At 33.2% G+C, this 10,656-nt stretch overlaps 1 protein-coding gene across 1 annotated transcript; it reads left to right on the top strand.

Annotated features, from left to right (window-relative positions):
• The first annotated feature begins 377 nt into the window (after positions 1-377).
• Positions 378-2,301, top strand: NAC12 (NAC domain-containing protein 43-like). The gene is made up of 3 exons (NM_001293948.1): positions 378-668; positions 772-1,046; positions 1,372-2,301. Exons 1-3 carry the CDS (start codon positions 482-484, stop codon positions 2,113-2,115), a joined length of 1,206 nt encoding a protein of 401 aa, NP_001280877.1. The 5' UTR covers positions 378-481; the 3' UTR covers positions 2,116-2,301.
• Positions 2,302-10,656: the final 8,355 nt, after the last annotated feature.

The raw sequence follows: 10,656 nt of genomic DNA, 5'->3' as shown, positions 1-10,656 counted from the left end.
AAATAGTACAAATAGATTGTATATGTAACACTACTCATATAATTATTTCACTCGAATTACAACAATAATATATTTCTTTGTTTGTTAATATACTCAAAAATATGAACATAACAATCATATCATTGCATATAATATAACATATAAAATGATAAATCACATAGCAAATGACGTAATATACGATCAAAATTTCTCATATACCTCACTCTCAGTCTCTATTATCTATAGTTAAGGTGGTTGGCTCTTCTTCAAGGGATGGACCCACTCTAAGTACACTAATAGCCATGATACCTAAGCTTTTCATGCATTTTTGGACCCTTCCTGCCCTATTCCCATTATAAATTATGATGACTGCGGTGTACCCTTTACGAAATCAAACCCCTCCTTTGTGTTTTCTCCTTCAATTCGATTATCTGCTCTCCATCTTCAGTTCGCTCATCACCACCAATATTTTGTCTCTTTGATTTCTTTTTTCTTGTGTATAATGTCTGATGATCATATGAGTCTATCAATAAATGGTCAATCTCAAGTTCCTCCAGGTTTCCGATTCCATCCAACCGAAGAGGAGCTTCTTCACTACTATCTTAGGAAGAAAGTTGCCTTTGAGAGGATTGATCTTGATGTAATTCGAGAAGTTGATCTTAATAAGCTTGAGCCATGGGACATTCAAGGTACGTACATATATATAAACTCATCGTGAAATTTTCATCTATAAGAGTCACGATTGATGGCGGTTTTGTAATTTGGTTCATTCATTTTTGTGACATAATGCAGAGAAGTGCAAAATAGGTTCCACTCCACAAAATGATTGGTACTTCTTCAGTCATAAGGACAAGAAATACCCAACCGGAACTCGAACCAATCGGGCAACGACTGCCGGGTTTTGGAAGGCCACCGGGCGGGACAAGATCATCTATAGCGGCTTCAAAAGAATTGGATTGAGAAAGACACTTGTGTTTTATAAGGGTCGAGCTCCTCATGGACAAAAGTCAGATTGGATCATGCATGAATATAGGCTTGAGGAAAGCAACAGCACTCATGACACCACCGTAAGCCATTCTCTCCATTTCATCAATTTCACACAACGGATATTTATCAAACACTTAGTTTGTTCCAAAATCAATCAAACACTTCACTTTGCATTCTGGTGTCCATTCCACAAAGTGCTATTTATGTATTATACGTATACAATTCTGTTTTATAAATCAGAACGACCTCAGTCTAAATCTCACTAGATCATGGAAGCAAGGTCACTCAGTCACTGTAAATGCTACAAGTTATAATATTTTTCTTCATATATATGCTCCTTTCTGTACACATTTGTTGATGTATACTTACTCTTAAATTCGTTACATACTATGTGTATTCATACAGGTTTCTAGCTCAATGGGGGAGTCGATGACCGAAGAGGGGTGGGTGGTTTGCCGAGTATTCAAGAAGAAGAACTATCAGAAAGCCTTAGAGAGCCCTAAAGCCTCATTCTCCATGGACTCATCAAACAACCAAATACATGGTTCAAGAAACGATGGTGTTCTTGATCAAATACTAATGTACATGGGAAGAACTTGCAAGCTCGAAAATCATGATGAACCCTTAACCATGAATAACATCTCAGAAAGATTTATGCATCTGCCAAGGCTTGAGAGCCCAACTCTTCCAAACCTTCCCGCTTTCGATCAGGATCGTAGCTTCAAAGCTTGCTATCAGGCCATTGATGACATGTTCATAGAAACTGAGCCGCCTTCAACAAACCAACAAAGCAATGGTTGCGACAATAATGAGCTAGTTGATGATCACGAGGACCCCAAAAGAAGGGTAAATGACTGGGTTACCCTTGATAGGCTTGTGGCATCCCAACTAGGTCAACTCAATGGCCAAGATCAAGTGACACCAAAGCACTTGTCTTGCTTTGGAGATCCAAACATGGCCTTTTGTTCTTCCCCTCCTCCTCGTAATGATCATGACCATGACGTACAACTATCATATCCATACCTACGTACAAGTAGTTCATCCCATCATCAATCCGACGTATACAACAACGAGAATGATCTGTGGAACTTCACCAAATCGTCGTCATCACCGTCATCAACGGACCCGCTTTGCCACTTGTCGGTGTAAGGGATGCACTTGAAACGACATATATACTATGTACGATATAGGAGCTTAACCTATAAGAAATATATATAGCGAGGAAGTACGTACGTATATGTTTACATGGGAATACTTGTAATGAATAATAAATAATAAATAAATTAGGTGATAATGAGATAGTGTGGCATTGTCATACCATTATCTTTACTTAAATAAACATGTCTTTCCATTAAAGTGAGTTAATTTGTTGTCGAATTTCTAACCTATAATTATGTCCTTAGGTTATGCTTCAATGATAGCATGTTGCTGACTTTTGATCGTATATTTGGTATCATGGCAATTGGTCATGATCGATGTCAATATTGTAGATGAGTGTATATGAAACCTGCTAAGCACTATATATATAAATAGTTGGCTTGGTCAAGGAGTTTATGACATTGGTAAGAGGTCATTCAGTTCCAACAAATCAATTTGTTATTCGTGTCCATAAACAGTAAGATCCTTGGCTTATTTCACAACTTCACCTAACGTACGTACGAAATATGGTGTAGCAAAAGCGATCACCTTTACCAATAAAGATAAGATTAGAGCATACGGATCATATGAAAATTCTCTCTCTCTCTCTCTCTCTCTCTCTCTCTCTCTCTCTCTCTCTCTCTCTCTCTCTCTCTCTCTCTCTTAAAATGGCCAAAATTATTACATGAAGAGCAGCTTAACTTCTTATAAGTATCTGCAAGATCCTTTAACTTGTCGAGATGGAACACAAATGCACATCCTCACATTTCCCCTCACATGTAGCAATACTCAAGCCAAGCAGTAAACGCATATCAGATGATGTGGAGTATGTGTGCCCATAGACCTTTCACACATGCGCCAAACTTTTGCTAAACCATCAAGGAACTTAAGGTTCCATCATAAAATCAATTGACAATATAGAAAGTAGCCAAACTTTTATAATTAAGCAAATGCAAAGGTCTTAACTCTTACTTAGATAGAAAATAGATAACTTCCATTTTGCTTTTTTTTTTTAATAAATTGTAAAGACTTATTTGATACTTGGATGAACACTCTTATATGTTTATTCCCCATGTTTTCAATATGACGTAATACTTTATAATTTATATGTCATTATATTTTGCAATATATGTATTCTAATGCAATTATATATATTTTTAAGTATAAGTAGACATTTATTTAAATGAAATAATAAATTTAGTTAAAATTAAAAAAATATTGCCTAGGCCCCACTTAGACACCTAAGTGCAAGGACCCTGCCTACTGCCTGATACGCGTATAACGGTTTTTAGAACCTTGGTTCTAGGGTCTAGAGTAGGTTGCCCATGTGTAAAGTCCAACGGCATGTGCTCCATATTACCTAGTAAATTGTCCACATGTTAGACTTAAAATTTCCTCACAAGATAAAATGTATCATATCAGGAAATTAAGGAACTTTGCGTAAATTTATAAAGAGTTTGACTACTCTCCCATTACCAGTAAATTTTGGGGTAGAACCTTAAGTTTCTTCAATCTAGTCAAATGTTAGTGAGGACAATTTGGGATAACTAGTCTGTGTAGTTAAAACCTTCCCTAATAATTTAAATCATTTTAGCCCTCTTCACTCATTATAAATTGGTTTTGAGTTGGATGCTAAAATGACCCATGAGGAACGTATTAAGAGTGTGGATGATCCCACATCCCCGAATTAAAACTTTGCCTCATAATTTAAATACTGTTGAATCTTTCACCCATTATCAACTAATTTCAGATTATTAGATACTTATGTTCTAATAAGTGCAATGTATAGAGTTCTTCTCCTAATTAAATAAAAGAGGAAATTAGGTTTCCATCTTTTTTTCTTTCTACTCCATTGATTAAAATCTTATTCCTTTTCAACTTTTGATCAAGGTCCTTAGGTTTTAATGAATATCATTATTTCAATAATAAAATATTTACATGTCAAGATAATTAAATTTTATTACTAAATATATTCATGTAGTAATATATTCATTTAGTGTTAGAAACGTTACATTTGGTATATTTATATTTATAATTAAACTTTGTATCATATATTTCTATTTTTAGTTTGATCCATTTTTAATTTCCAACCTTTTTTTTTAATTTGTACCATTTTTCTTTACAGTTTTAATTTGTACCCATATATTAATTTTTTTGTTCCCATATTTTAAATTTTTTTATTTGTACTCATAATTTTTTCCCATTTCATTTGTGCCCATAATTTATTTATAATGTACCCATGTATCTTTAAAAATGTACCACTTCTTATATGTAAAATTTACCCATTTTTTAATGTAAATCTATTTATTTTTTTAATCTAAAATGTATCCATTGTTGTTTATATAAAATGTACGCATTGTTTTCTATATAAAATGTACCCTTTTTTTAATATAAAACTTCCCCATTTTTTGTATAAAATGAACCCACATTTTTTAAATTTATAATTACGTGCACCATTGTACTCATTTAATTATATGGGTACATTTTTTTAAACATTTTTATGGGTTACATATTAAAACATTTTACTTTTGGAACAATGTTGAAATTGTACCCCATAGATAATTATTTATGACGAATGTACGGGTACATTCATTTGACATGTGACAACTATTTTATCATTCATAACAATGTTTTCTTTTGGTCAAATTCAAAATAATGTTGGATACATTCTTTTGGCACTTTTTTTAACATTGTTTCCAATTGATTGATATATATATATATATGCGTACATGTACTTAACATCTATTAATATACATTTTCAAAAGGAATTATATTGTTATATTGATTTTTTGGGCAAAAGACTGTTTACTACCCTCAAGTTTTATGGTTTTCAACATTTAGTACATCAAATTTTTTTCATCCCAGAGTCATACCTAAAGTGTTAATTTTGGAACAGTCTCATACATCTGTTAGTCAACCTGTTAGTTCTCCTGTTAAGTGATGATGTGGCGCCCATGTGGACAATGACTGGGCGCCACGTGTCATTGAAAATATTTAAAAAATTAATTAAATAATTAAAAAAAATAAAAGCCGTCTGCAACCCAGAACAAGAAGAAGAAGGAAGAGAGGAAGAAGAGAGTTTCAGGAGAGAAAGGGGAGAGTTTCGGCCAAGGGGAGGAGGAGAGAGAAATGAGGTGGCGAATGAGGGAGGAGGAAAGGAGAGAAAGGAGGGAGGGGAGAAGGAGGGGAACAGCTGGGTCTCTCCTTGATCCACGACCCGACCCGCATCATTCTTTGTTTTCCGACAATTTTTCACCAATTTTTCCGGCAAATTGCACTACCTAACCACCGAGAATCAACTTCATGACCTTCCCTCTACCTATTACATCCCAAATTTGGAGAGATTTGGTGGTGAAAATGGAAGAAATCGCGAGGGGTGCGGCGAAGGTGGTGTGACGGTGATCCGCCATTTTCGAAGTAAATCCCGTCAACCACCACCACCATTAGACTCCTTTAGAACCCAGGAACAAAGCCCAAGCAGTTGTGGAGGCGTTGGAACAAGTGGGTCGCCGGGGGGGGGGGGGGACGAATTCTTCTTCTTTTGGGTTGCCGATTCGGGTTTTTTTTTTCTTCTTCTTCTTCTTCCTCCTCCTTTTTCTTCTTCCTTTTCTTCTTCTTCTGGGTTGGCAGACAGTTTTTCTTTTTTTTTTTTCTCCTTCTTCTTCTTCTTCTAGTGTTGCAGATCCTTCTTCTTCCTCTGGGTTGGGGGCGCAGGGGGAGAGGGGGGAATGGCTGGTTTTTTTTTTTTAATTTTTTTTAATTTTTAATTATTTAATTAATTTTTTAATATTTTTAATGACACGTGGCACCCATTCATTGTCCACATGTGCGCCACATCATCACTTAACGGGAGACTTAACAGTTTGACTAACGGATGTATGAAACTGTCCCAAAATTTACACTTTAGGTAACCAAAAAAATTTGATGTACTAAATGTTGAAAACCACGAAACATGAGGGTAGTAAACAATTTTTTGCCCTTGATTTTTTTATTCAATCAAAATTTTGAAAAAAAATTCCATATTTTTTGTCGGCCCTTTTTTTATAGCTCATTAGATGTGAGATTTTAAATACCATAAAATCTCAAGTTTTATTGTTAACATGAAAATATATTAATATTAATATGCTGAGGTGTACAAAGTTAAAAGACTTTTGATCAAAAATTAAAAACCACTAAGATTTTAATCATGAGTACTAATGGCTAGAGACCGTATCCAAAATCTTCCTAAATAAAAATTCTAGCATAATAACAAATTTAGAACCTCTACAGCTCTAGGTCTTTCACATTTGCACAAACATTACGTGGCTGGGTAGCAACCTTGCATGCCCATCCTTGTTCTGTGGAGAAGACCCATCCTTGTTTTGTGGAGAAGATTAACGTTTGGTGTTAAGTGATTATATCTATTATATATAAAGCCAGCAGTGTGATGAACAGTGTGCATGCTGACAAAAAGTTTGGTGCATTCGACAAAAATGAATTAGACCAAAATGCCCCTACGCAAAAAAAATCAAAACAGCAAAAATGAATGAATGTATAAGATAATACAAGGGTAATTTTGTAAATTTAATTTTTAATAATTTTATCATAAAAAATGCTTTGGGGTTAATCTCTGTTGGGTTTATTGGAATACTCGAGATCAATTGGGTTACCTTCCTTTTCTTCTGCTTCATTTCCTCTGCTTCGTTTCTATCGGCTTCGTCTGCCTCTGTTTCTCCTGGTTCTGCTGTTGCTGCTGCTTCTTCTTCCTCTACTTTATATCTTACTAGTCTTCCTGCACGCGCTCATGCACGTGCGGAAGGCGTTTTTATGATTACTGTGTTCTACGCGTGACTTATACAATTTAAATGTATTTATCTATGTAGATTTGAAAAGTGAATTATACATCAAAAGAATGAATGTAGATTTGGATGTGGTCCCTAATCCTTAATATTTTTTTACTAAAACCTTAATGATATTCAAAGTTTGATCAAAATCCCTTAACTTTGTACACCTCATTATATTACAATTAATATTTTTATTTTTATAGTTTTGACATTAATTGTTTGATATTTTATGAGATTTATAATCTTATAAATTTAAAATCTCTCATTATAATACTATTAGAAACGGTTACAATAAAAAAATTCAAACATTTTGATTGAATAAATGGATAAAAACTATGTAAAAATAAGAAATAATAAATGGCAAAAGAATGTATCCATAGTGTTAAAAAAATTGGTATATTTCACATATAACAAAGTGGTACATTAATAAAGAAAAATGGGTACATTATAAATAAATTAAGGTACAGATAAAAGATTAAAAAACTATGAGTACAAATGAATTTTTAAAAAATATAGGCGCTAAAAGAAATTAATACATGGGTACAAAATAAAATACTACAAATTTAAAAAAAAAATGTTGCACATGGGTACAAACACAAAAAAAACTTTAGAAAAATATGGGCACAAAAAGAAACTAATATATGGGTACAAATTAAAAATGAAAAAAAAAAGGTACAAATTAAAAATAGGTACTAACTAAAAATAAAAATATATGATAAAAAATTTAGCCATAAATATAAATATACTAATTGTAACATTTTTAACACTAAAGGAATATATTTAAAAATAAAAATATTTTATTATTGAATAATTAATGATGTTATTAATACCCAAGGATCTTGATAAAAAATTGAAAATGAATATAATTTTAATCAATGGAGTAGCAAAAAGATGGATGTGAACCTAATTTCTTCATATATATATATATATACACACACCTGCAGCTCTCTGCTACAGCATTGAGAGTTACATTACAGAATGTTGTTTTTCTTCCGTCCCAAAACGGAAACTTTTCATCAGAGTGTTTTTTTTTTTTTTTTTGCATTGAAAAAAGGTCGGGCTACAACGATCCAACATGTGAGGACAATTATTTTGATTACTATAACTGTATGACGTCTCTATTAATTAATGAAATTCTCTTTGTCAATTAAAAGAGAGTAAAAATACTACTTAGTATTCTATCACACAAAAAAAAAATGATGGGTAATAATCTAATTTCACAAGTCCAAATTTTATTGTTTTTTATTGAAGTCTCACATACAAGTGATGTTAAAATACCTCTAATATTTAAAAAAAAAAAAACCAAAAAACAAAAACCTCTATTCCCCCCCCCCCCGCCCCCCACCCTCTCTCCTTTCACATTTTCTAAAAAAAAAATATGTTTATAAACACAAAATATGTAGGCAAATGCTAGTAATTAATTGAGTGAATTTTTGCTCACCACCATTTAGTGTGGTGTATGCTCACCACCTTATTTATCATCATTAGATGAGTTTGAATTTCGAGATTTGTGCCTGTCTACTACACGAATCTCGAAATTCAAACTCATCTAATGTGTGATAAATAGGATGGTGAGCATACACCATACTAAATGGTGGTGAGCAAAAATACTCCCTAATTAATTAAGAAAAGCTAAAAAGACCTATATCCACTGCATATGACAATAAAAGCCAGTGATTTGAATGAGACCTAATTGATCAGTAGATACCAACTAATTAGAAGAAAGGTAATCAAAATAATTGTCCCCACAGTTCCACTACAGATTAATTGTCACATATATTAAAAGGTCGGGCTACAACGAACCGCCGATGTTTCTACATCTTCATTTGTCCCCACAGTTCCACTACAGATTTATAAACCCTAGCGTCTGTATATATGTATCCCTCCTTCTGGTTACCAGCTCATGCCTTAGACCCCATTTCTGATAACACGTAAATTCAGGGCAATATGGCCCACATCACACGCTAATTATGGGGAAAAAGACTAACTCTTAAGTCTAGTAATATACATTTTTTTTAGTTAAATAATGACTTTTAACGGAGTGCTAATGCCCGAAATATATGAAGCCCACCTTTTTCCTTTCATTTCCTTCAATAAGCACTCCCCACCATCCTAAAAGAAAAAAAAAAAAAAAAAAAAACTAAACCTAAAATCAAGGTTTTAAAAGGCATTGGCCGCTAGTTAGGTGGCGGGTAGGAATTTAGCGCCTTGAATGACATATAAATTATAAATTACTATTAACATATTCAAAACATGGGGAACAAACATATAATGACAGTTCATCCAAGTATCCAACAAGTTTCTTACAATTTATTAAAACAATAAAATGCAAAATGGAAGTTATTTATTTTTGTCTACGTGAGAGCTTTGATCTAGGAGGGCTAGGCAGGTGCCTAGGTAGGTTTAGGTGTCCTTTCTTATTATTTAAACTTCTAGAGATTAATTGTGACGGTGGCCAGCCGCCTAACACCTAATCGAAGTTTAGGTGGCGCTAGGTGGGGTCTTTTAGAACACTACATAAAACCTGCCTTATGAAATTGCCAAAAAAAACCTTCCTTTTGTTTTGTAAACTATTCTAACTTACATAGTTTAACCAGACCGTAACGCTCGTTTTAAATAAACATTTCATTGTCCAAACACTGAGACTTTAGTTTTTATTTTTTATTTTTAATACAATTACAATTAGGGTAGTTTTATTAACAGCTCACATTTTATTGGATACTCGCATACTAAAAATTCCATACCTATTTTGAAATAAAAAGTTATTTTAATACTCCTCCTTTTCCTCATTTTCTGCATATTTGCAATACATTCCAACCTAAGAGTACGCAGAAAATGAAACGGTGCAAGTATACATTCCAACCTAAGGGTATGCAGAAAATGAAACGGTGCAAGTTTTTAGCAGGTATCCACAGGTATATCTTCATATTTTCGGTGAGACGAGTCCATATAAGGATTTAAGGTTTCACAAGCAGTATGACATCGCTCAAATTGATGTAAATGAAAAAAAAAATATTATAAAGTCATACCTCATGTAGAACCTCCAAATAGCCATTTTCATGTTCTATTAATCAGTTATGAGTTTTTTCATCAACATGTTTGTGCCTTTAGAGGTTAGGGTTTTGTTCAACGAGGATGAGTGAAAGTTGATTTGATGGCTTGAAGAAGAAATTTTTTAAGATGCAGGGTTATCTAAACGTTAAAAATGACTTTGGTGAATTAAAAAAAATATTATTTTTTCTTCTGAAAAGCTTCTAAAGCTTAAATAGTACTTTCATATTAGAGTATATAAGCTGTTTAATATTGAACTTCTAAGGTGTATTCAATAATTCCAACAAAAGAAAGAATACTACTATAATTCAATGAAAGTTGGTATAATTAATTATATGTTAGACTTGACCCGGAAGATATATTGTTTCTTTGCTAAAGACCTAGAAGATATTGTTGCCTACTAAAGTAAGAATTAAATCACATCGATCGTCACACTGGGAAAATGATTATATGGAAGACTATGCGATTACATAAACTTTCAGAAAAGTAGGTGCCTGCACAGAAACGACCAATTGATGGTATAATGGTAGTCTATGAAAGGAGCGTTCTGCATCAGATAACTGAAAGGGGCAGCCATAGTCATACGACTTAATCCCGCGCACCAAATTTGTACCGAAAAAGAAAAAGATTACAAAAGATTTTCCATCTGATTGATCAACATATCGAAGGCTCCATGCAT

The sequence above is a fragment of the Malus domestica genome, chromosome 14 (assembly GCF_042453785.1).
Source record: "Malus domestica chromosome 14, GDT2T_hap1".
Taxonomy (NCBI): Eukaryota; Viridiplantae; Streptophyta; class Magnoliopsida; order Rosales; family Rosaceae; genus Malus; species Malus domestica.
Note: the sequence above shows the minus strand (reverse complement) of the source record. Positions and strands in the feature narration are given on the sequence as shown.

Bases quoted from the DNA above. Each gene is read 5' to 3' on its own strand.
- NAC12 (NM_001293948.1), top strand. From the start codon at position 482: ATGTCTGATGATCATATGAGTCTATCAATAAATGGTCAATCTCAAGTT. The intron at 669-771 runs GTACGTACATAT...GACATAATGCAG, and splicing joins TGAGCCATGGGACATTCAAG to AGAAGTGCAAAATAGGTTCC. The intron at 1,047-1,371 runs GTAAGCCATTCT...GTATTCATACAG, and splicing joins ACAGCACTCATGACACCACC to GTTTCTAGCTCAATGGGGGA.